The sequence below is a fragment of the Carcharodon carcharias genome, chromosome 19 (assembly GCF_017639515.1).
Source record: "Carcharodon carcharias isolate sCarCar2 chromosome 19, sCarCar2.pri, whole genome shotgun sequence".
Classification (NCBI taxonomy): domain Eukaryota; kingdom Metazoa; phylum Chordata; class Chondrichthyes; order Lamniformes; family Lamnidae; genus Carcharodon; species Carcharodon carcharias.
The window spans coordinates 104,239,849-104,267,285 of NC_054485.1; the positions used below are offsets into that span (position 1 = coordinate 104,239,849).

General features: G+C 45.1%; 1 protein-coding gene across 1 annotated transcript; it reads left to right on the forward strand.

Moving 5' to 3' along the window:
• Positions 1–24,336, forward strand: LOC121291155 (zinc-binding protein A33-like). Its single transcript, XM_041212243.1, has 6 exons — positions 1–678; positions 769–864; positions 958–1,191; positions 2,258–2,280; positions 8,810–8,925; positions 23,557–24,336. Exons 1-6 carry the CDS (start codon positions 268–270, stop codon positions 24,105–24,107), a joined length of 1,431 nt encoding a protein of 476 aa, XP_041068177.1. The 5' UTR covers positions 1–267; the 3' UTR covers positions 24,108–24,336.
• Positions 24,337–27,437: the final 3,101 nt, after the last annotated feature.

Consider the following 27,437-nt stretch of genomic DNA (forward strand, 5'->3'; position numbering starts at 1 on the left):
CTCCTTTTCTTCAACCTCTCCACCCACTGCCATGGACTTTCTCTCGCTGGGTTCAATCATTCTCCATTTTCTAAACCTGTGCATTGCTCCCACCACTCTCTGCCTTGTTTTCCCATGTAAAAGACTACGGCACATAGTTTAGTAATAATACTAACTACCCGAGCATTGAGGTGAATTTCGTCGACAAATCCGTGATCTGAAGGTGTTCGACAGCGCAGTAAAGTCGAAACTGAAACCGGATTGAATCAGGAGTTGTTGAGTGTGAACATGGCTTCTAAACAGCAGGGAGAAGATTTCACAGAGGATTTAAATTGTCCCATTTGTCTTGATTTCTTCACCCATCCGGTAACACTGGATTGTGGACACAACTTCTGCCGCTCCTGTATCACCCAGTGTTGGGAAAAGAAGGAGATAAACTCCTGCCCGGAATGTAGAGAGGTGTTTTCGGAATTAACCCTCAGGGTAAATCGGGTCTTAGCGAATCTGGCCGAGAAAGCTCGAAAATTAAAGCTGGATCCGAAAGAGAAGGAAAGTAAACTTCACTGTGAGAAACATCAGGAAGAACTGAAGCTGTTTTGTGAAGCTGACAAGAAATTGATCTGCCTGATTTGTAGAGATTCGCGGGAACACAGAGAGCACCGCTTCCTGCCGATCGATGAAGCTGTTGAAATCTACAAGGTAAAAGGGGAAATATTTTCTAAGCTGATAGTTTTATCACATTTTCATGGTCTAACACCCTCATTCTGTGATTTTCTCTCCCAATCCCAGGATCAGCTGAAATCTTCCTTAGATTCTCTCACAGAGAACAAATCGGCGGTTCTAGAAATGGAACAGAAACAGAAACGGAAGATTTCCGAAGTTAGGGTAAGGTCTCCCTGTGCTGATTTTCTGGGATCTCGGTTAGTGTTGTTCCCTTTATCGCGGGACATTAATTATGTTTCACATTTCATTTGTTAGGAACAGTCGAGCAGTCTGCAGACCCACATCACATCCGAGTACACTAAAATGCACCAGATTCTCACTGAAAAAGAGCAGCGTTTACTCAGAGATCTCAGAGAAGAAGAGGAGAGGATTCTAGAAACAATGGAGAAAAACCTTCGAGAGATTCAGGACAATTTAAATTCTATTGAGGAGAAGCTCTCAAAAGTTCAGAAACAGATGGAGCAAAAAGACGAGTTGATATTTTTGAAGGTGAGGAAACATATTGCGGGTCAGTTCAATGAGGCTTCAAACAGTCACACAATAACTGATAACTGAAATAAATATAGAATTTACTGAAAAAATAAAAAGTGAGTTAAACAAATTTCTGTCTGTTTCGTGGCAGTCCTGCGGTCTCCCCGAAATAATCGGCTTCCACATTGTCTGCAGACTCCTGGGAATACTTGTAATCTCCCGAGAATAAGTTTTCTTGATCTTCATACTTGCTTTGTGATTATTTCCGTGTTACCAAGTTTAATTTTCTCTTGGAACGCCCATTTCGATCCAGTCACAGCTCATGTGTGTGTGTGTGTGGGTGTGTCTGGTATGGTGTGTGAGAGTCACTGTGTCTGTGAGCGGGACTGATGTTGAGTTCCAGTTTATTTGACCCTCCACAATCTTCCTTCCAAAATGCATCACTTTACACTTCCGTGTTAAATTTAATCTGTTCTGAGTCTGCTCATTTCACCAGCCGCCCTGTTTATGTCCTCCTGAGCAGGTCAACTCATTACAGAAAAGATGTAATTGCATTAGGGCGCAGAGGAGATTTACGAGGATGTGACCAGGAATAGAAAAATGCAGCTATGAGGAAAGATTGGATAGACTGGGACTGTTCTCCCTGGAATAGAGGAGGCTGAGGGGAGATTTGAGATATACAGAATTGTGAGGGGCCTGATAGAGTGGGTGGGGAAGGGCTATTTACTTACCAGAGAGGTGAGTGACGAGGGGGCACAGGTTTAAAGTGTTGGATAGAAAGATGAGAGGGGAGATGAGGAAAAGATTTTACATCCAGAGGGTTGTGGGATCTGGAACTCACTGCCTGAAAGGGTAGTAGAGGCAGAAACCCTCAACTCATTTAAAAGCTGTCTGGATATTGACATCAAGTGTTGTGACCTGCAGGGCTGTGGACCAAATGATGCAAAGTGCGATTAGGCTGGGTGGCTTTTTTTACATCTGGCGCAGACAGGATGGGCCAAGTGGCCTCTTCCTGTGCCGTATACTTTCTATGATTCTAAATCTGTAACTATGCTCCTCACTGATCGTGATTAATTTCTTTCAGGAGGAAGCTTGTCAAGAGAAAAGGTAGGACATGCTCTCTACTGAAACTCTGCACAGTTTGGTAAAATAACTCAGAAAGGTTTTGTTATGATTTCTTTTCTAGTTACCATCGCAACATTAAAGGGTCATTCATCGGGCGACAATAACTCTGCTTTTGGTTTAAGCACTCGTCTTTCATTAAAATGACAAACGTAATTCCAGCCATTAGATGAGATTTAATGTAACTGGTCTACATTATTGTATTAAATTACAAGATGCCATGCAGTCCTGAAGTGCTCACTTGCAGGCTGCAAACTTCTGTTAGTGTGGCTGTGACCATCCGACTGATCCTGAGAGAGCCACACCATCCATGTTTCCATGGTGTCGACCATCCATGTCCCTGCAAGGCTCCTGATCAACACGAGACAGTAACATGTTTATGGGGGAATGGGTTTTGTTTTTATTCCAATATGGAATCTTGATCTGTATCCTTAACACCAGCAAAACAGACCCAGCAGATGTGGCGGCACAGTGGCATAAAACTTGGAGGGAGTTGCCCTGGGAGTCCACAACATTGACTCCAGAACCCATGAAGCCTCATGGCATCAGGTCAAACATGGACAAGGAAACCTGCAGATTATCTTTTACCCACCCATCTGCCACACCTCAGCCCCTTAGCCTTGCCTCAGCTGATGTATCAGCACTCCTCCACATTGAACTTCACTTGGAGTAAGCACTGAGTGGCAAGGGTGTAGAATGTACTCTGAATGGGATTCAGTGTCCATCGCCAAGATTGGCTCGGTCGTGGAACTACCCCCCTAGAGCACTGTGAGCTTACCTACACCACATGGATGCAGCAGTTCAAAGGTGCAGCTCACCACCACCTTGTGAAGGGCAATTAGGGAGGCAATTAATGCTGGCCTCACAGGCGATGCCCACATCTCATGCATTGATTTAAAAAAGTACCACTACTGGCTGAGCTGACTATGCCGCAAAGGACATAGCTGCTAGACTGGGTCTGTGGCAGGTGGTGAGGGAACCAGCAAGAGGGAAAAACATACTTGACCTCATCCATGCTCATCTGCCTCCGAACATGCATCTGTTCATGGCTGTATCAGTAGGAGTGACCACTGCACAGTCTTTGTGGAGATGAAATCCTGCCTTCAGATTTAGGATACCCACACACATGACTGGCATCCATGGAGCGCTGTAGGCCATCAGCAGCAGCGAAATTGTACTCACCCACATTCTGTAACCTCGTGCTCGGCATATCTCCAACTCTAACATTACCACCAAGCCAGGGAATTAACCCTGGTTCAATGAAGGCTGAGATTTTCCGGCCCTGTTGCTGGTGGGACCTGCCGTGGGCAAGGCAGCGGCCCAGCCACAAGTCCATTGACTGGCGGTGGGACTGGAAGATTGTGGCGGTGGGTGGGAGCGGAAAACTCCGCCTTTTCAAGACAGCATGTCAGGAACAGCACCACTTATACCTAAAAGGGTATCAACCTGGTGAAGCCAGGACTCAGGATGACTTGCATGTCAGACAGCGTAAACCGCATGCGATAGACACAGCTAAGCGATCCAACAACCAATGGATCAGAATTAAGCTGTGCAGTCCTGGCACTCCCAGCAATGCATGGCGGTGGACAATGAAATAACTAATTAGGGGAGGAGTCTCCACAAATATCCCCACCCTCAATGATGTGGGGACCGAGCGTATCATTGCAAAAGAGTAAGGATGAAGCTTTTGCTACAATCTCTAGCCAGATGTGCCCAGTGGATGATCCATCTCGGCCATCTCCAGAAGTTCCCAGCCTACCAGTTTTCAGCCAATTTGATTCATTCCATGTGACATCAAGAAATGGCTGAAGGTATTGTTTCCTGCAAAGACTTTGGGGAGGAAGAGCAATAGTAATAGGGGATTCTATAGTCAGGGAAACAGATAGGTGTTACTGTGGCCATCAACGTGACTCCAGAATGGTATGCTGCCTCCCTGGTGCCGTGGTCTGGTATGTCACTGAACGGCTGCAGGGCATCCTGAAGGGGGAGGGTAATAAGGCAGATGTCATGGCACGGTTTGGTACCAGTGACATAGGTAGAAAGAGGGATGAGGTCTTGCATCAAGAATTTAGGGAGTTAGGCAGTGGACTAAAAAACAAGACCTCTCAGGTTGTAATCTCTGGATTACTCCCAGTGCCACATGCTAGTGAGCTCGAAAATAGGAGAATAGCACAGATGAATACATGGTTTAAGAGTTGGTGCAGGAGGGAGGGTTTTAGATTCCTGGATCACTGGGACCATTTCAGGGGAAGGTGAGACATGTACAAGAGGGATGGTCTGTATCTGAACCAGAGTGGGAGTAACATGCTTGCAGGTGGGTTTGCTAGTGCTGTTGGGAGGAGTTTAAAACAACTCGGCAGGGGGAGGGGACACAGAATATTAGCAGAATAGGGGCACATCATAATATAGTAAAACAATCAAGTCAGAGGGAGTATGGCAGCATTATGTTTCAAGGGATGAAGGCAAGGCTGGATGGCCTCTACTTTAGTGTCAGGAGTATTACAGGTAAAAAGGATGAGTTAAGGGTGAGGATTGACACGTGGAATAGTGATATAGTAGCTATCGCTGAGACGTGGTTGAGGGAGGGACAGGATCGGCAGTCAACATTCCAGAATATAGAATCTTCAGGCGAGGCTGAGGAGGGGGTAAAAGAGGAGGAGCCATTGCATTATTAGTTAAGGAGCCAGTTACTGCAGAAAGGAGAGATGATGTCTTGGAGGGGGGCATCAAATGAAGCTTTGCGGGTAGAGCTTAGGAATAAAAAAGGTGCAGATACATTGTCAGGTGTTCATTATAGACCCCCAGATAGTCAGTGGGAAATTGAGGAGCAAGTATGTGCACAATTTGTGGAGGTATATAAAAACAATAAAAATAGGGTAATTATATTAGGTGATTTCAACTTTCCTGACATTAATTAAGGTATACATAGTGTTAAGGGCTTGGATGGAGTGGATTTCTTGAAATATGTACAGGAGAATTTTTTATGTCAATACATAGAGGGTCCAACAAGAGACGGCGCAGTGCTGGACCTAATTCTGGGGAATGAAGCCGGACAGATGGTGGTGGGGGAGCATTTTAGTGATAGCGACCACAACATGGTACAGTTTAAATTTGTAATGGACAAAGAAATAGACAAGTTGCAAAAAAATGGTTTTGGATTGGGGCAGAGTGGATTTTCGTAAAGTAAGGCAGGATCTGGCCAAGGTAGACTGGAAACAGCTCCTTGTGGGGAAATCTACAGAGGAGCAGTGGGGGCGTTCAAAATGGAAATGGGGTGGGTACAGACTCAACATGTTCCCTCTAGGGTGATAGGAAGGAGTAATGAGCCCAGAGAACCATGGATGACCAGAGATATTCAGGATACGATGAGAAGGAAAAGAAAGGCTTTTAGGAGGTACAAGGAAAGCAAATCAGTGGAGGCATTAATGGAGTACAGAAAGTGTGGGGCTTTAGAAAGCAATTAGGAGAGCAAAGAGGGGACATCAGAAAACTCCGGCTGGTAAAAGTAGGGAAAATCCCAAGATATTCTATAAGAATATCAATGGGAAGAGGATAATCTGGGAAAGAGTAGGGCCCATAAGGGACCATGGGGGCAACCTCTGGGTGGAGCCAGAGGACATCGCTAGAGTGTTGAATGAATACTTCACATCCATCTTTATCCATGAGAATGAAAATGAAGGTATCGAGCTCGGGCAGAGAGACTGCGAGTTTCTTAAGCAAATTGATATAGGGAATGACAGGATATTGGAGGTGTTGGCAGGCTTAAAAGTGGACCAATCTCCAGGTCCAGATGATTTGTGTCCCAGACGGCTGAGGGAGGCAAGGGAGGAGGTCGCAGGGGCTCTGACCCACATTTTTAATTCCTCTCTGGCCACAGGGTAGGTGCCTGAAGACTGGAGAACAGCTAATGTGGTTCCGTTATTTTAGAAGAGTTGTGGAGAAAAGCCACGGAACCACAGGCCAGTGAGTCTCATGTCAGTGGTAGGGAAACTATTGGAGAAATTTCTGAAGGAGAGAAGCTATCACCACTTGTAGCGGCAAGGTTTGATCAGGGATAGTCGGCATGGCTTTGTCAGAGGGAGGTCATAACCTTACAAATTTGATTGAATTTTTTGAGGAGGTGACCAGGTGTGTAGGTGAGGGTTGTGCAGTTGATGTCGTTTATATAGATTTCAGCAGTCTTTGACAAGGTCCCACATGGGAGACTTATAAAGAATGCAAATGCACATGGGATAAAGAGTAATTTGATAAGTTGGATTCAAAATTGGCTTAGTTGTAGGAGACAGAGGGTGATGACAGAAGAATGCTTTAGTGACTGGAAGCCAGTATCCAGTGACGTACCACAGGAATCTGTGCTGGGTCCCCTATTATTTGTCATTTACATAAACAACATAGATGACTATGTGGGTGGTACGATTAGTATGTTCGCAGATGACACAAAGGTTGGCCAGGTGATTAATAGTGAGATTGCGTGTCTTGGGCTACAAGAAGATATTGACGGGCTGGTCAAATGGGCAGATGGAATTTAAACCTGAAAAGTGTGAGGTGATACACTTTGGAAGGAGTAATTTAACAAGTAAATATTCAATGAACAGCATGACACTAAGATGTTCTGAGTTACAAATGAGCTGCGTGTTGGTCCATAGATCTCTGAAGGTGGAGGATCATGTTAGTGGAGTGGTGAAAAAGGCATATGGGACACTTGCCTTTATCAATCGAGGCATAGATTACAAAACGAGGGAAGTCATGTTGGAATTGTTTAGAACCTTGGTGTGGCCACAGCTGGAGTACTGTGTGCAGTTCTGGTCGCCTCATTAAAGGAAGGATATGATTGCACTAGAGGAGCTGCAGAAAAGTTTCACCAGGATGTTGCCTGGGATGAAATATTTAAGTTATAAAGAGAGGTTGGATAGGCTTGAGCTGTTTTCATTGGAGCAGAGAAGACTGAGGGGCAACCTGATCGAGGTGTACAAGATTATGAGGGGCATGGACAGGGTGGATAGGGAGCAGCTGTTCCCCCTTAGTTGAAGGGCCAGTCACAAGGAGACATTAGTTCAAGTTAAGGGGCAAGAGTTTTAAGGGTGATATGAGGAAAAGGTGTTTTACCCAGAGGGTGGTGAGGGTCTGGAATGCACTGCCTGGGAGGGTGGGGGAGGCGGGTTGTCTCACATCCTTTAAAAAGTACCCGGGTGAGCACGTGGCACGTCATAACATTCAAGGCTATGGGCCACGTGCTGGTAAAGGGGATTAGTTAGTAGGTCAGGTGTTTCTCACCTGTCGGTGCAGATTCAATGGGCCAAAGGGCCTCTTCTGCACTGTGTGATTCTGTGATTCTGTGAATCCCCCAATATCACCATCTTAGGGATTACAATTGACCAGAAACTGAACTAGATTAGCCGTATAAACATTACGGTTACAAGGGCAGTTCAGAAACTAGGAGTCCTGCGGTGACTAACTCGCCTCCTGACTCCCCAAGGCCTGTCCACCATCCAGAAGAAAAAAGTCAGGAGTTTGATGGAATACTTTTCACTTGGCTGAATGAGTGCTGCTCCAATAACATTCGAAAATTTGACACCATCCAGGACAAAGAAGCCCACTTGATTGGCAACTCATTCACAAACATTAATTCTCTCCAACACTGACAAGCAGTGGTGCAGTGTGTACCATCTACAGGATGTACTGCAGGGCCTCACCAAGGCTCCTTAGACAGCACCTTCCAAACCCACAACTGCTGATGGAGAAGGGCAGCAGATGTCTGAGAACACCATTACCTGGAAGTTCCCCTCTAAGATTCACAGTATCCTGACTTGGAAATATGTCACCGTTCCTTCACTGTCACTGGGTCAAAGTCCTGGAACTCCCTCCCTAACAGCACCATGGGTGTACCTACAACACGTGGACTGCAGAGGTTCAGGAAGGCAGCTCACCACCGCCTTCTGAAGGTGCAATAAGGGATGGGCAATAAATGCTGGCATAGCAGTAAAGGCCACATCCCGTGAATGAATTAGAAAAATCAACACAACAGCTGAAACTTGTTTTAAGATATACAGCAAAACTGACACCAAACCACAAGGAGATATTAATACCGATGACGGAGGTATGTTTTAAAGCATATTAAAGGAAGAAAGAGAGATAGAAAGGCAGTAAGCTTTCAGAATTTCAGAGTTCAGGGCCTCAGCAGCTGAAGGTCCACCTGCCAATTGTGGAGTGATTAAAATCAGGATATTCAAGAGGCCAGAAGTAGAGGAGCGCAGGTGTCTCAGGGAGTTGTGTAGACATTTTCAGCCATTGCCTTTATTCTACAAGCTTTGTTTGTAATACAGCAGGTGGACAGGCTAAATGTTTACCTTCTCCTGTGATTTGTCATATCCCGGTAACCAATCTGTTATCAGGCTACGGGCCTTTTTCAGGACATGAGTATTTCCATACTCTGCCCTTGCATTTCGTGTCTAAAATCATGCCTAAAATGTTCTAATACGATGAATTTATAACAGGTACTGTTTCATATTAACAGGATTAGTGATGAAGATTATATGCTCTCAGTGTCTCATGCTGCCCTGACTATCGGAAAGTTCAAAGGCCCTCGACAGTACACAGCGTGGAGGGAAATGATAAACTCCATCAATCCAGGTAAAACTCCTATATTAATTTTCTTGATCATAGGCCCCAGATTAAACAATCACATTGCCGGTTGTTAATGCCTGGAGACTCTCCATTCTTATATTTTGCTTTCTGTGGTTTCCTCTGGGTAAGTGTCTGAAGCCATCAGCACTGTGTGTCAAAGTAGTGAAGAGATCTGTGTAACCAGAGGAATAGAGCACGGTTCACAGGATATGAAATAGAATTTGTAGAGGAGTTTGGACTGGAATTCTGGGAAAATTTTTCATCAATGTATAATGAGGAAGTCATGCAGACTTTGAAGAGAATGTGTGAAAAGGGAGCAAATGCGTGAAGTGGAATTAAACTCCGGAGTCACGAGGAAGTGAGTCTGCACTGGAAAAGGGAGAAACCAGTTTTTTCCAAATGTTCAAGATTGAAACAGTACAGAGGGGATAAACATTCATAGTTTTCACACAATCACAGAGTCTGCATCAATGTAAGGATAATGTCAAATATAGAAAAGGGAGGGGACACGGCGCTTTGGGTTGAACGAGGTTGATTGAGCAGGTAGTGAAACAGTGAACCCACTGCTCTATCTACGAACTTGATCAGAAACCCAATCCATTCTGAGGGTTGAGCTGCAGTACAATGTCATTGTCCAGTTTGTCATAGGTCTGTTGTGTGGAAAGGTGCTCAGTGGTCCTTGTTAGACAGCGGTGGGCGGCAGTGTGGGAGAAACAAGAAATCCGATGTTCCTCCAGTGAGGGGTTGTGGTAGTGTGATCATCATAAGGTCAGATGAAATGGGCACAGCAATAAGCCATTTGGCTCAAACTGCTCTGCCATTTGATAAGATCATGGCTCATGTAACTGTGGCTTTAACTGCCCTTTTTCCCTGTCCCCTGTAGCCCTTCACTCCACTATCAATCAAAAATCTGTCTAATTCAGCCCTGACTAAATAAAACAACATTGCCTCCATTGCTCTCTGTGGAAGAGAATTCCAAAGGCTAACATCCCTCCAAGAGAAGAAATTCCCTTTCATCTCTGTCTTAAAAGGGAGACAGACCCCTTATTTATAAACTATGTCCCCTGCTTCTGGATTCCCCCCACTCATGGAAACACCCTCCCAGTATGTCCCCTGTCAAGCTCCCTCAGAATCATATATGCTTCAATAAGATCACCTCTCATTTTTCTAAACTTCAAGAGTACAGGCCTAACCTGCTCAACCTTTCCTCAAAAGACAACTCCTTCAACCCAGGAATCAGCCTAGTGAACCTTCTTTGAACTGTTTGGAAGATAAATATATATCTCCTTTAAGTAAGGAAACTGTACTGTACCATTACTCTCGCCAATGCCCTATCCAGCTCTCTCACGAGTTCTCCACTATTATGCTCCATCCCCCTTTCAGTAGAGGACAACATTCCATTTGCTTATTAATAACTTGCCATACCTGGTTAGGGAGGTAGTCAGAAAAGTGGAGTTGAGGCCACAATTAGAGCAACCATGATCTTATCGAATGGTGGAGCAGATCAATGGGCAAATGGTCTATTCATGCTCAAACTCCTTGTATTCTTGTGCCAAACTTTTACGATTAATGTACAAGATTCCCTTGTACTCCAGTATTCAGCAATTTCTCCCCATTTACATATTATACTTTTCAGTTCTTCCTGAAAAAGTCATACTCCACATTACGCTCTAGCTGCCAGTTTTTCCCACTTACTTAATCTCTCCATATCCCTTTGCAGACACTTTAAATCCCCCCTCATGACTTGCATTCCTGCGTATTATCATCAGCAAATTTGTCTGCAATATATCTGTCCTTTTAATATGTCACGAATATAGATCATAAATAGTTGAGGCCCAAGCACTGATTATTGCGGAACTCCACTAGTTACAATTTGCCAACCTGAAAATGACCTATTTCCCCTGTCTCTCTGTGTCCTGCCAGTTAGCCAATCATCTATCAACGCCATTATATCACCCCTAACACCTTGAGCTCTTATCTTCTGCAGTAAACTTTCATGCGGCACTTTATCGAATGCCTTTTGGAAATCAAAATACACTACATCTACTGCTTCCCCATTATCCACCATGCTTGTTACATCATCAAAGAACTCTAATAAATTTGTCAAACATGATTTCGCTTTCACAAAACCATGTTGAATCTGCCTGATAATGTAACAATTTCTAAATGTCCTGCCACTACTTTAAAATAAAGATTCCCAGGGTTTTCCCAATGACAGATGTTAAATTAGCTGGCCTGTAGATCACTGATTTCTGTCCCCCTCCTTTCTTGAGCAGTGATGTTACATTCATGACTTTGCAGTCCATTGTGAACTTTCCAGAATCTCGCGAATTTTGAAAGATCACAAAAACCATTCCATTCAGCCACTTCCATTCAGATCCAATGATGCAAGTCATCAGGTCCAAGGTTCTTGTCAGCCTTTAATCCCTTTAGTAGTTTTCCTACTACTTTTTCTCGACTGATCATGATCATTTCAAATTCCTCCCTCCCTTTTGCCCTTATTTTTCTTGAGATGCTTTTTCTCTCTTCTACTGTGAAGAATACTTGTTCAAAGTCTCTGCCATGCCTTGGTTTCCCATTATTAATTCCCCAGTCTCACCCTCTGAGAGAACAGCACTCACCATTATTACTCTTCTTTTTGATATATTTGCAGAAGCTTTTACTGCCTGTTTTAACTTTCTTGTAAGTTTTCTCTCATACTCCAATATCTCCCTCTTTTTTTACTCATCCTTTGCAGGTTTCTAAACTTTTCCAAATTTTCTGGACTACCCATTTTGGATTTGTCCTGCTTTTTGTGGACAGGATATACTTGGGCAATTTCCCACATTGTTGGGTAGATGCCTGTGTTGTAACTCTACTGGAACAACTTGGCTATGGGTGTAGTTAATTTTGGAGTACAAATCTTTAGTACTGAAGCTGAGATGTTGTTTGAAGCCTAGAGCCTTTGCTCTATCCAATGAGTTAATCCATTACTTGTGATGATGTGCAATCAGTTGAATCAGCTGAAGACTGGCATCTGTGACATTGATGACGTTGGAAGGAGACCAAGATGGATCATCCACTCGACATCTCAGGTTGAAAATGGTTGCTGTTGTTTCAGGCTTGTCTTTTGTATGACATGCGGGGCTCACCCCTCACTGTGTGTGGAAATGTAATGAAGCTTCCTCCTCCAGTGAGTAGTTTGATTGTCTACCCTTATTGATGACTGGATGTGGCAGAACTGCAGTTTTTGAAGTAAAAACATAAAAAGCTGGAAATGCTGGTCAGGCAACATCTTTGCAGAGAATCAGAGTTAACAGGTGGAATCTTCCACTCCGAAGGTGACGTTCGGCGATGGGCATAGAAGTGGAAGTGATTCCCGCTGTTGGGCAAGGTGGCTGAACATGGGTGATCTTGCCCTCTTCATCTTATTACTGACTGATCGATGTGGAGCACAGACAGACTGGTGTTGAGGGCGGGCAGAAAGTCGCTGTCCCCATCATTACCTCATGGGTTCGCAGTCCAGGTGTCTTTATTTAAAAGATACCTGGAAAACTGGGTGTAGCAATCAGCAGGCTGCTTCCACCTCTGCTGTGGATGTAAGGGCTGCACCTAGACATAGCGGTAGTTAAGATAAAATTAAGAAGTATTAAAAGCAAACAGGTGGCAGGGGAGAGCACTCATTGTATGTAGTTTGGACACTTGTAAATATATGTTCACTTTCACATTTTGGAAGTCTCCTGGATTCCATCTTTCTGCCAGTTGTTTTGATGATCACCAGCATTTAACACTCAAAATGAGGGCCCCCATCAGTGTCCGATCAGGAACTCCCATAGATTCAGTTCTCCCACATTATCAACATAGTGATTACTCAATAATCCCATATGAGCGTGATTAAGCTCCGGCCATCAGTTGTGAGTATGCTGCCTGGTCACTCCTCATGCAAGCCCCATGACTTGCAGCTCACCATGTTCTGACCTCTGAAATTGTGTTGATCAAGGTCATTGTTTCTCCTGCAGCTGTTGCCCTGATGTTAGATGTGGGTGGATGCCACGAGTACTCGAGAGGTGTTAAATCTGCTATGTGAGTGGCAATGAACACAGTAGATGCAGTTTGAAGGCCAAAAGATTGAAGCTCTATCCTGTCTTCTTAACATAGAAAACCAGAGGCTGCCCTACATAACTGGAGGTGGCAACGTTTAGTCATGAATGTCCTTCCTTAGTTGAGATGTCATTTTGAGCTGACATGAAGGTGAAGGCAGCAAGTAAGGTGGCTACAGCACTTTAGTATTGGCTGGAAGAGGGATTTGAGTGTAGGGTTGTTTGAACATTTGCCTAAAGCCTTTGTCAGAACTCACATCGAGATTTGTGTGGCCTGCTCATCTCCTTATCAAGGGTGGCAATGGACCTCACATAAAAGGTTTGCAATCATTGAAACATAGAAAGGTTACAGTGCAGTCAGAGGCCATTCAGCCCATTGTGTCTACACCGGCCAAAAATGGAGAAATTGCCGCTCATTTTAATTCCACCTTCCAGCACCTGGTCCACAGCCTTGCAAGTTAAAGCACTACAGGTGCAGATCCAGGTACCTTTTAAATTCGTTCAGCATTTCAGCCCCAATCCCAATTCAGTGAGTGAATTCCAGATGCCCACCACTCTCTGCATGAAAAAGATTTTCCTCATGTCCCCTCAGAACCTTCTACCAATCAACTTAAAACTATGCCCCCTGGTAACTGACTCCTGAGCTGGGGAAACAAGCCTTTCCTGTCTACCCTATCTGGGCCCCTCACGCTTTTGCACACCTCAATTAGGTCATCCCTTAGCCTCCTCTCTTCTAAAGAAAGCTACGCTAGCTTATCCAATCTTTCCTCATAGCTGGAATTTTCAAGCCCTGGCAGCATTCTTGTAAATCTCCTCTGTTCTCTCCAGAGCAATTATGTCCTTTCTGTAACATTGTGACCAGAACTGTACACAAAAATCCAGCCGTTGCCTAACCAACATTTTATACAGTTCCATCATAACATTCCTGCTTTTGACTTCAATACCTCGTCCAATAAAGGAAAGCATTCCATATTCTTTTTTGGCCATTGTATCCACCTGTCCTGACACCTTCCAGGACATATGGACATGCACGCCAAAATCTCTCACTTCCTCAACCCTTCTCAATATCCTCTCATTTATTAAGTATTCCGTTGATTTATTTTCCCTCCCAAAATGCATTACCTCATACTTGTTCAGATTGAATTCAATTTGCCCACTCAACAAAACCATGGACATCATTCTGGAGAAAACATCTACTCCCTTCACTTTCACCTACACAGCAAATTTTTGTGTTAACTGCAAATTTCCCAATCATAACTCCTACATTTAATCCAAATCATTGATATATACAAAAACAGCAAGGGCTCCAACACGGAGCCCCCTTAAACACCACTGGAAATCATTTCCCATTCGCAAAACCATCTATTGACAATTGCCCTTTGTTTCCTCTAGCTGAGCCAATTTTGGATCCAACTCGCCCACGTAACCCATGGGATCTCAAATTCCTCACCCGTCAGCCATGTGGGACCTTGTCAAATGCCCCCCCAAAATCCATTAGACAACATTCACTCCACTAACCTCAGCAATCCTCCATGTTTTCAGTCCTTCTGTTACTTCCTCTCTCACTTTGCTATTTATATTTAATATTTCACGCTCCTCCTTTTCAGTTGGAATATCTGCCTCATTATCTCTTTAGTGAAGACCGAGACAAAGTACACATTGAGAATGCTGCCTGAATTTTCAGCATCAATGCACAGGTTACCATGTACATCTCTGAGAGACCCTAACTTTTCCTTAGTTACTCTCTTGCTCTTAATGTACCGGTAAACATATTTTGGTTTTCTGTGATTTTACCTGCCAATATTTTTTTCAAATCCACTCTTTGCTTTCCTAATTTACCTTTTCACTTCACCCATGTACTTTATATACTCTGCGAGGCTTTCCACAGTATTAAGCTTTTTTTGATTTTCATGTGCCTCTTTTTGAGCTTTTACTTGGCCTGTATGCTTCTGGATAACCAGGGGGCTCCAGATTTGGCACTATCACTCATTCTTTACGGGGACATGTCTGCACTGCACCCATAGAATCTCGCTTTTGAATAACTCCCACTGATTTGACAATATTTTCTTTTCTAATAATCTATCTTCCTCAGCTTTAAAAATATTCAGTGACTCTGCCTCCACTATCTTCTGAGGCACAGAATTCCAAAATCGCACTATCCTCTCAGAGAAAAAAATTCTCATCTGTGTCCTGAAAGGACACCACCTAATTTTAATTTAGCGCCCTCTAGGTCTGAACTCACCCACAAGAGGAAACATCCTTTTGACATCGACCTTGCCAAGGCTGTTCAGGATCTTGTATACTCCAATCAAATCAGCCTTGACTCTTCTAAACTCCAGTGAAAACAAGCCCAGTCTGTCCAGCCTTTCCTCACAAGAAAACCCACCCATTCCAGGTATCAATCTAGTTAACCTCCTTTGAATCATCTCCAGTGCATTTACATCTTTCCTTAAATAAGGAAACCAAAACTGCTCACAGGATTTGAAGTGCAGTCTCACCAATGCCCAATATAACTGAAGAATAACATGCTTACTTTTATGTTCACTCCCTCTCTGCACTAGAACACCTAGATCCCTCAGCGCCACAGAATTATGCAGCCTTTCTCCATTTAAGTAATACTGTTGTTCTGTTCTTCTTGCCAAAGTGAACAACTCTGCCATTAGTTTGCCATTTGTGCTGACCTTGAGCTCCATGCGCCTGAAATGACCCTCCTCCCACTTCGAGGCATCTCACTAACTGATTAACTGCGTGATCAACGTCAGATTTGAAAAATGGTATGCGTCGTCTTCCAAATTTGATCCGCAAAATTCCACCCTTCCCCCTGCCACCCACCAACTTCCCCCCATCACCTTGACCCACCCAATATCAACCTTGATCTCCCCAATGTTACCATTGAACCTCTCCTCGTTACTCTGGGCCCTAATCTGATCCAGCTGCACATGCCTTCCCAACCCTCAGATTCGATAAGTACAGATACAATCTACTCAACCTCTCAAAATCATTATGAACCCACTACTTATGACACAGTTGTTCAGTCAGATCCGTGCGTCATAGCCCATTCTCACGGCCATAGGCCAGTCCGCTGAATGAGTTCCTCTGCACGATTTCCTGTGACTGACCACATCATGCTTCCCTGGCTGCAGGAAGAAAGCCATTCTCACATATCCAGAGAGGCCGTTGTCTCTGAAAGTTGTTGTAGATGGAGTGTCTGTTGGTGAGCCAAAATCTCAATGGCATGTCATGAAATATCTGTGTGTGTCCCTGTTTAGTTAAAACTGTCTTTATTTTTAAACAGTTCAATAAGAGCTTAAGAAAGAGTAAATTCTGTTTGGTTGGTAACACAATATGAGAAAATCAGACAGCAAATCAGTAACCCAGTTTATACTGTTCAATATCAATCCCCATTGGAGATATTGAGTGGAATGTGCTCCGAGCTGCTACTTCAGTGTTCTCTGTGTCACACAACCACCCAGGACAAATTTCACCCCCTCCCCCTGTGTCTTCATGTCACCTAAGAGCCTCTGTCGCTGATTCTTGATTACCTTGTGGGTTCGGAAATCAGAATAAAGAACTTGTTCCTTGTGTGCGAGTGCACAGGTATAGAAAGGAGCAGTTTCAGGTGCAGTCTTCGCACCAATGAGCACTTGTAATAGGCCTCAGAAGGGGTATTTTCTGCAATTCTGGGCACCGCACTTTAGGAAGGATGTCAAGACATTTGAGGGTAGAGGGGTGATTTACCAGCACAACGGGACTGATGGAGGACTTTAGTTTGCTGGGTAAGTTGTATAAGTTGGTAATGCTCTCCCTAGAACAGAGAAGTTTAAAGGGAGATTTAGTGCAGGTGCTTTAAATTATGGGTGTTTTATAGAGCAGATCGGGAGAATCTTTTTACTATGGTGAGTGTGTCTGTAACTAAAGGCCAGAGATTCAAAATAATTAGGAAAAGAATTAGAGGAAAAATGAGGAAAACTTAAACCTCACAGACTATTGTCATGATCTGAGGTTCACTGTCTGAAAATGTGGTGGAAGCGGATTCCATAGTAACTTTCAAAAGAGAATGGAGCATGTTCTCAAATGGACTCTTATGCAGGGTTCTGGGCAGGAAGCTGGACTGTGAGATTAAATTGGACAGCTCTTTCACAAAGCGTGCACAATTACGATGGGCTGAATGTTCCCTTCCTGTGCTGTAAGATTCCATTATCTAGTCTGACTCATAATTGGGTCGGGGGTGTTTTTAAGGGACTCGGGCAGTCCCCAAAACAGGGGTTAGGCCCCCTCCACCTGCAAATGTTGGTGCTGTTTTAGTTCTCTGTCCAGATATTGGGATGTCCTGAGACTTGAGCCCTGACCCTTGTGTTTTCTGGACGTGGAGGTGGGCGGCAGTGAACAACTGAGCACATTTATTTTCCTGTTTTCAGTGAGCAGGTGTGAGGGGCAGCAGTGTTTTTCTCGGCTCCTCATTACTCCTGTCCACTGCTGGATGACATGATGGTCCCCCCTCCCACTGGGGCTTGGCCCCTTCACACTCTCCCCTCCCCTACCCAATGATGCCCCAACCCCCACCCACCACACTTTCTTTTCCTGCGTCTCTGCTCTCTTCCCTCTTCCACCCTCTATATTCGTCGCCCACTCCCTCTCCCTTCCCCAGTCCTCTCCTCCTCTCTTTCTCTCTCCAACACTCTGCCTCCCCCTCCTGCAGATGTTCCTCACAACCCTCCTTCCGCAACTACTTTCTCTCTCACCTCACTTTCCTGTGTCCCTGCTCCCCTCCACCTACCATCTCCCTTCCTGTGCCCTCTGCTTTCACTCTCTACCCGCTCCCACACATAGTCCACTCCAGGTCCATCTTCTCGCTCACTCACTTCCCTCCGACTGTCTCTCTTTCCCATTTCACTCTAACTCCCCCCTCTCGATCCCGTACTTTCTCTGTCCTCCCCGTCCGGCACAGTTCCTCGCAATCCCCCCTCCTTTCCCTCCAGCTTTCTGTCTCCACTCCAGATCCCAACCTCTCCCCTCCCCCTTCCAGCATCTCAGCCCTCGCCCTCCAGCACAGTCACTGTCCCTCCAGCTAATTCTGGCTCCACTCCGTCCACTTACTCACCACCCCCCCCACCCCCACCCTCCCAATCTCACTCCTCCATCACCCTTTCTCCCTCCCCTAAACATCCCTCTTCCCTCTCTCTTTTCAAACATTCTCTCTCTCTCACTCCTGGCTCCTGTGTTTGGGTTGCTAGGCTGTAACTCGTGGAGTGTCACAGGGATCAGTGCTGGGGCCTCAGCTATTTACAATCTACATCAATGACTTGGATAAAGGAACCGAATTTATGGCAGTCAAATCAGTTGATGACACAAAGGTAGTTAGGAAATTAACTTGTCAAGAGCACATGAACAGTTTACAAAAGGATTTAGGTAGGTTAAGTGATAGTTAAGTTAGTGGATGGATTATAATGTTGGGAAAATGTGAACTTGTCTATTTGGCAGGAAGAATAGCAAGGCAATATATTATTTTAATAGAGAGGATGATTAAACCTATATTGTTGGAGTTCTGACTGTGTATTTTCAGTTTGGAGCGATTGTAAGTTCACACTGTGGGAGTGACCTTTGTGTTGACTGGAGATTGTAACATTTAAGGTTCAGAATGTCCAAGGATTGATACATTCAGATCCTGTCTCAGGGTCAGGGGCTGAACCCTGCTGGGAGATTACAGGTCACAGGTCAGTGCAAGGGTCAGTGAACAACAGTTTGTGTTCAGTTGTTTTTAGTTTAAAGAGTTGGGAGCAGCAGTTGGTACAGCAGCTCAGCTGAAGAGCTGGAACTGTGCCTGTGTTTAGGTGCTGGAGCGGAACTGCTGTCAGCAGGTTGTCGTTTGCCTTACAAACCACCAGGAGCCTCAGGTACAGGCCACGATTGTTTATTAATGATTCAAGCGTACACAGGGAGAGACAGCCTTGGGCAGTCCAAGACCGAGCTGCACGGATTAAGCGAAATCTCCTTTTTATGCACAAGTTACTCACAGGCTCATAATCTAATCTTGTCAATTCACAATCACATGCTTAAAGAGACCTTCGGTTTAGGTCACTTATTTCCCGTGTGTACAGACGCTAGACATTGTTCTCATCCTCGTAAGACCACCATCTCTTGCTGCTTGTGCAGGAGACTGTGCCTCCTGACTTGAACACCTACTCACTCCCTGATCTTGTTCTTTGTTCCACTGCCTTGCCCCGCCTCATTTTTTATCCTGTCTAAAACACGTCTGCTATTCTCCTGTTCTGCTTTTCTGCTTATATTTGACTTTTATGAAAAGACAATTCTAACAAAAATCATTTAACCCTTTCATGATGCTGGAGTAGAACTGCTGTTGGCAGGAGTAGACCATCCAGCCCTTCGAGCCCACTCTGCCATTCAATGAGATCATGGCTGTTCCTCTACTTCAACACCATTTTCCTTCAGTATCCCCGGGTCCATTGATGTTTTTAATATGTAGAAATCTATCCATCTCAGTCTTGCACATTCTCAATGACTGAGCCTCCACAGCCATCTGGGACAAAGATTTCCAAAGATTCATCACCCTCTGAGTGAAGAAATTCCTCCTCATCTCGGTGCTAATTGACCTGCCCCTTATTCTGAAACTGTGTCCCCTGGTTCTAGACCCACCCGCCACATCAACCAGGGAAACATCCTTCCTGCATTTAGCCTGTCAAGCCCTGTAAGAATTTTGTATATTTGAACGAGATCACCTCTCCTTTTTCTAAACTCCAGAGAGTCATGGGCCCATCTATTTAATCTTTCCTTAAAGGGCAATCCCTCCATTCCAGGAATTAATTTGTGAACCTTCATTACACTTAGTCCATGGCAAGTATATCTTTCCTTCAGTAAGGAGAACAAAATTGCACATAATATTCCAGGTGCAGTCTCACTAATGCTCTATATAATTGCAATAAGACACCTTTACTCCTGTACTCAAATCCTCTTGCAATAAAGGCCAACATGGCATTTGAATTCTATATTCCTTACTGTACCTGCATGTTAGCTTTCAGTGACTCATGAACAAGGACACTCAAGTCCCTTTGACGTTCAACATTTCCCAGCCCCTCACCATTTAAGAAATACTCTGTATTTCTGTTTTTGCCACGAAAGTGGATACCCCCATATTTTTCCACATTGAATTCCATCTGCCACATTTTTGTCCACTCACTGAGCCTCTCCAAATCTCCTTGAATCATTTCTGCATCCTGCTCACAACCGACACTTCCATTTAGTTTTGTGACATGTGGAAACTTGGAATTATTACATTTAATCCCAACATCCAAATCATTGAAATGGATTATGAATATCTGGGGCCCAAGGACTGATCCTAGTGACACCCCACTAGTCACAACCTGCCCACCTGAAAATGACCCAATTATTCCTACTCTCTGTTTTCTATCTGTTAACCAGTTCTCAATCCATGCGAGTACATTCTACCAAATAGCATTTGCTCTCATTTTGTTTGCCAAACTCTTGTGTGGGATGTGATCAAAAGCTTTTTGAAAATCTAACTACGCCACATCCCCCAGTTACCCCTTACATATTCTGCTAGTTACATCCTTCAAAAACTCCAACAGGCTTTTTAGACATGATTTCCTTTTCATTCGGTCCATGTTCATTCTGCCCAAGTGTACCATTATTTTCTAAGTGTCCTGTTATGACATCCCTTATTAATGATTCTAGCATTGACCCTACTACTGATGTTAGGCTAACAGGTCTGTAGTTTCCCCTTTTCTCTGTGTCTAATTTCTTTAATAGTGGGGTTATACCTCCAATCTGCAGGAACAATTCCAAGGTCTACAGGATTTTGAAAGATGACCACCAATGCACCGACTTTCTCTATAGCCACCTCATTCAACATTCTGGGATGTAGATCATTGGCTCCAGGAGATTTATCTACTTTCAGTCCAATAATACTTTCCTTTTACTAATAATATTGTGTTGCAGTTCCTTGTTGATATTTGTCCCTTGATCCTCCATTATTTCTGGGAGGTTTTTAATGTTGATCATTGACATTTGGGTGGATTATGAGAAAGCTCATGTGATTTGCCTTGGCCGCATCTGTCGTTAAATATGCGGTTTGTGGTGTGTTCAACCATAATTTTCCTGTTAATTCATGTTTACTTCATGTTAATTCTTTATGTTAGAATATAAAATAGATATTATCTGTTTGCTTTGTTGACTCCTGGATACTAAAATTATTCTGTTTGTTTCAAACCATGGATCTTAAGGCTTTATTGTCTTAGTAAGTAACTGGGATTTCAAATTTGGTCAACTAACAAAAAAAAGTTAATGGTCACTAACCAGATCATAACCAAATTTGAGGGTCTTGCCTGGGACTATAACAACTTTGGGCTCTGGCCGAGCAATATACCAAGAGAGACAGCAGAACTCTGCAGCAGAGAGGGATCTGGGCATCCTGGGAGATCAATCACAAAAAATAATACGCAGGTACAGCAAGTGATTAAGAAGGTAAATGGAATGTTGATGTCTGTTGCAATAGGAATCGAGTATTAAACAATGCAATTGTTGCTACAGCTGTACAGGGTCTTATTGAGAATGTCTATGGAGTACTGTATACCATTTTGATCTCCTTACTTAAGAAATCAGATAATACATTAGAAGCAATTCAGAGAAGGCTCACTTTACTGATTCCTGGTACGGAGGGGTTATTTTATGACAAAAGGTTGAGCAGGTTGGGCCTATACCCATTGGAGTTTAGACAAATGAAACGTGATCTTATTGAAACATGTGAGATGCTGAGGGGATTTGACAATGTGGATGCTGAGCGGATCTTTCTTTTGGAGAGGAGTCTGGAACTTGGGGACAGTTTAAAAATTAGGGGTCTCCCATTTAAGACTGAGATGAGGAGAATTTGTTTCCTGTCAGAGGGACATTAAGTGTTTGGAATTCACTTCCCCAGCGAGCATTGGAGGCTGGGTCGTTGAATATATTCAATCAGATGAGCCATTATCTTGTCAAATGGTAGAGCAGGCTTGAGGGGCTGAATGGACTATTCTTGTTCCTAATTCGAGTGTTCTTCTAATTTAATTCTGTTTGCTATCTTATAGGATTAGATTGAGTACAGCCTGTGTGGTGACATTTTCACACTGCTTCTCGGAAGTATCACTCGCCACCCACTCTCTCTCCAGCTCTTTCTCTCCTGCCCCTCTGTTTCTTCCCCGTCTCTCCCCAACATTATCTTTCACCCTCCTGCTTTCCTTCTTACAATCTCTCTTCCCCCTCTCACATTCTTTGCCCCCCCACCCCACTGTCTCTTTCGACTCCCGGTCCCTCATGCTCTCCCACTTCTCCCCCATCCTCCTCTCCACCCACACTTTCCCTCCCCTTGACCACACTCTCTCAATCACCTCCCGCTCTCCCTTTCTCTCTCCCTCTTTAACTTCTGCTCTCTTTCTTACCTCTGCCCTTCCCACAATCTTTCCCTCTCCCCTTCGACACACTCTATCCCTCTCCTGCCATGCACTCACCCTCCCCTCCCCCTCCTGCTAGATCTAACATCAATCCCTCCTGTTCCCTACCCCCATTCCCTACTCATTATCCCTTTCCGGCCCTTTCGCTCTCTCTTCCACTGACCCAGACCTCGCTCCCCTTCCTCCTTCCCTCACCATTCCGCTATACCTCTCCCACACCCTCCCCTCCTCCCACGCTCTCCCTTCCCTCTTCCACACTTTTCCCTCTCCCCCTTCTGCTTTCTTTCCTCTGTTGCACATTCTCTCATCTCTCCCACTTTCACACCTTCCCATTCTCGCTCCAACCCTGCTGCTGTTGCTATCCCTGCTCATCTCTCTTTTCACACACTCCCACTTTTGCATTCATCCTCCAGCTCCCCCTCACTCTCTCCCTGCCCCCTACACTCCCTACCCCTCCATCTTGCTCTCTCACCCCATCACACTCTCCCTGCCCCACTGCATCTCACTCTCTCACACCATCACACTCTCCCTGCCCCCTACACTCTCTACCCCTGCATCCCACTCTCACACCATCGCACTCTCCCTGCCCCTCCGCACTCCCTACCCCTCCATCTCACTCTCTCAGATCACTCCACACTTCCTGCCACCCTCGTGCTCTCTGTACTCCTACCTCTCTTTCTAACCCACTCTCGCAATCTCTCTATCATCCTGGTGTCTCTCTCTGCTGCTTGCATCTTCTTAAACCCTCCTACTCTCACCCCCTCCCACCTCTTCCTCTCCCTCACTCTGCTCCCACTCTCCCTCTCCACTCTCCTGCTCCCTCCCTCTCCTCCACTCCCTCCACTGCTGCCATTTTCTCTCCTCAAATTCACCTCCCACCTCCATCTCTTTCCAGTTCCCTCTCTCTCTCTCTGTCTCCCCCTCTGCTCTCTCTCCCACTACCTCTCCCCTCTCTCCCTCGGGCTCCTTCCTCATACTCTCTCCCCCTCCCCTCTCTCCTCCTCCCCAGCCCCTCTCTCCCCCTCCCCAGCCCCTCTCTCCCCCTCCCCAGCCCCTCTCTCTAAATCACTGACTGTGTTATTTTAACTTTCCCCCAGCTCCAGCCTCTCTGACTCTGGATCCGGACACAGCGAATCCCTGGCTCATCCTGTCTGAGGACCGGACCGGTGTGAGACTCGGAGACAAACGGCAGCCGCTCCCTGACACCCCGGAGAGGTTTGATTACTGGGAATGTGTCCTGGGATCAGAGGGATTCACATCAGGGAGACATTACTGGGAGGTGGAGGTGGGGGAGAAGACTTGGTGGGGGCTCGGAGTGGCCCGAGAGTCTGTGAACAGGAAATGGGGAATCAAACTGATCCCCGAGTCCGGATTCTGGGTTGTGAGGCTGGTTCCCGGAAGAGGTTATTTTGCCACCACCTCCCCCTATGATACCCCCCTCACCCCGAGTGTGAATCCCCGGAAGATCGGGGTTTTCCTGGACTATGAGGGTGGACAGGTGTCATTTTACAATGCGGACAACATGTCCCATCTCCACACTTTCACCCACACTTTCACTGAGAGAATCTTTCCCATCTTCAGTCCGGGATGGATTATTGACGGGAAAAACTCGGCCCCGCTGAGAATCTGCGGGATTCAAGGTCACTGACAGATCCATCCCATAATTTCACACCGTCTCCCTGCCTCCTGCCAGCTGTAAACTGATGGGTGTCGCTCTCAGTCACAGGTGGAGACAGAAGCCAGGTTAACATTCCGGGTATAAACCCTGTGAGGGAACTGGATGGGGGTCCCTGTGTGTGTGTGTGTGTGTGTGTGAGTGGGGTGGGTGTCGCTGTGTCTGTGTGTTTGGGTCGGGGGTTCCCTGTGTGTGTGTGTGTGTGGTGGGGGTGGGTGTCTCTGTGTGTGTGTGTGTGTGTGTGTGTGTGTGTGGGGTGGGGATCCCTGTGTGTGTGTGTGTGCCGGGGGGGGGGGGGGGGCGGTGAGGGCCCCTGTGTGTGTGTGGGGGGGCGGGGTGGTGTGGGGTCGCTGTGTGTGTGGGGATGGTAAGGGTCCCTGAAAGATCAGCGAGGACCTCTGTAGGGCTGGGGGAAAGAAGGAGGGGGAGAGAAGAAACAAATAGAAGCTTAATTGTAGAGAGGAACTTACTGGGTAGAATAAGCTGTCAACTGCAGGATAAAAACAAAAAAACTGCGGATGCTGGAAATCCAAAACAAAAACAGAATTACCTGGAAAAACTCAGCAGGTCTGGCAGCATCGGCGGAGAAGAAAAGACTCGAAACGTCAACTCTTTTCTTCTCCGCCGATGCTGCCAGACCTGCTGAGTTTTTCCAGGTAATTCTGTTTTTGTCAACTGCAGGAACCCGGTGACCTTCCTGCCTGTAATGTTGCTCCACAGGCGGAAGGTGGTGGGACATCCTCGTGTTTGAGATGAATCAGTTCAGTGATTCTCAGACTGGGGCCCAGCGAGTCTTTCCAGGGGGTCCAGGAAATAATTTCTTAAATAAAAAGAAATGAAGCGGGGGAAATAACAAGCTGCCCGCTTTGTATAAATTTCCAGGAGTTAGCGTTATTCCTGCATGAGCAGCTGTCAAGATTTCCACTCCCAAACCTCCCGAATTCTCTCCCTTCTTCACGGTGATGGACATTTCAGTTGTCATGGTTTTCAGCGGTGAGTCTGACATTTCCTTTCGGTAGGAGGGGAGGGGAGGTGGGAGACCAGCTGCTGCTGTGATTCTCGGCTGTCTTCAGTTTGGGTTCAGGCAGTGAGCAAGTGCCGTTATCAAGCTGCCTGGCCTGCTGAGTATTTCCATCATTTTCTGTTTATATTAATCTCTAGTTGGTTTGTTTCTTATATTCATGATAAAACTGTCAGTTTGACTTACTTCAAACTCTCAACATGTTTCAATAAGCGAACTTACTTGAGTGATTAAATAACACTGAGAAACTCGACTGGGTTTGTACAGGTCTGTAAAAGAAGTTGCCTTGAGACTGTTTAAACATGTAAATGATGTGAGATTGCTGTGAGTAGTGATTTGACTGTCTGTATTGAAGATGATGTGTGAACTGATCGGGTTTCTCTGCCATTAACAGATAATGTTTAACTGCATGAAAATCAGTTCATTTGCTGCACTAGAATGTTAGTGGATGTAAAGTTGGGTCTGTCCAAAACTTGTTGGTCTTCCAGCGCAAAGAGTTGTCCCTGACCGAGTGTTGCAGACTGGCACATTCCAAGGTCCAGGACTACATGCTGAGGGCCACACTAAAGCTTGGGGCAGCCGCTGCAAAGGCGCAATGGAGAAGGGTCGCTGTCTAAGACCTTTCTGCTACAGTGCATCGAGGGGCAGGGAACTGTTGAGAGCCCCTCAGGCTGTACAGCTCAAAATGAATGTCTGCATTTAACGCTAATTGTATTATAAATGTATTGAAGCACCTCAAAGTGCAACATGAAGAATGTTGACAACTCCAATACCATTGTCTAATTGTCTGCTTTGACCATATTGAAATGATTGAAATATTCATTGATTGTATTGATGCACCGTGTGATACACGTGTAAAAGTTAAACCTGATTGTACTTTTGTGATGGTGATTTTGAAATGGTTTGGAACGTTCTTCCAATATTTTATGAATAAAGTATATTTTTCAAAAAAAGTTAGTGGAGGTAAAGTTGGAGCAGATTTCCAGCATCCGCAGTGTTTTGCTTTTATCTTAAAGTTATCATTTATCTCTGCTTTGTCTCTTTACCTGTTTTATTAAAAACATTATTAAAGCTCTCTATGCATGTAACCTGTTCATATTATGGCTATTATATAGAATTATAGTTTACACTGGGTGTCCATGATTATATTTGTAAATTGTTTTTTCAAACAAAAATACCCGAGAACCACTGAAGTAGAAGCAGGTTTTTTTTTGTCAAAAAGGACACAGTCTATCATTAAATCCAAGAAGCAGAAACTAAACATGTTAAACAAAAACAGAATTACCTGGAAAAACTCAGCAGGTCTGGCAGCATCGGCGGAGAGGAAGAGTTGACGTTTCAAGTCCTCATGACCCTTCCACAGAAAGTGGACTCGAAACGTCAACTCTTTTCTTCTCCGCCAATGCTGCCAGACCTGCTGATTTTTTCCAGGTAATTCTGTTTTTGTTTTGGATTTCCAGCATCCGCAGGTTTTTGTTTTTAACTAAACATGACGTTTGTTTTATTTACAAATTGCTCCAGAGTCTGGATCCTTCCAGGCCCATTCCAAATTCATCTGGGTGATTTTAAGATCCTCCGGCTGGAGTAAATGGAGAGATAGTTTTCTGGAAATGGGATTGAAGTTTACTCTGGGACTTCATGATTCAATCATGACTGATCCGCACCTCAACTCCATTTATTCACCTTAGCTCCAATTCACTGCATCCACATCAATCCCTTCTGGAATCCATACGAAATACCAGCAGCTTCTCCTGTTCCTGTCAGGAAAAACCGGACCTGGAATTCTGCCCATTATCACGTTGATTTTTAAAGCACAGCATCTGTCACTCAGAAACTGGGAGGCGGGTTTCCAGCGAGTGGAGAAGTAGATTGGCTGAAGGGACCGTCACTCAGATTAGGGAGGCGGGTTCTGTGGATGGGAGAAACCGATTGGCCAGAGTAACTGTCACTCAGATTGGGGAGGAGGGATTCCTTGAATCGCGAAGCTGATTGGCTAAAGGAACTGTCACTCTGAGTGAGAGAGGCGAGTTTCCGGAATTTAAAAGCGGGCAGACTGCACCGGCAAAAACAGAATTACCTGGAACAATTCGGCAGGTCTGGCAGCATCGGTGGAGAAGAAAAGAGTTGACGTTTCGAGTCCTCATGACCCTTCGACAGAACTAGGCGAATCCCAGGAAGGGGTGAAATATAAGCTGGTTTAAGGAGATGGGGTTGGGTGGGGGGAGAGAGAGAAGTGGCAGTTCCTCAGCGCGAGCGCGGCGGTTTCTGCGGCATTGGAAAGG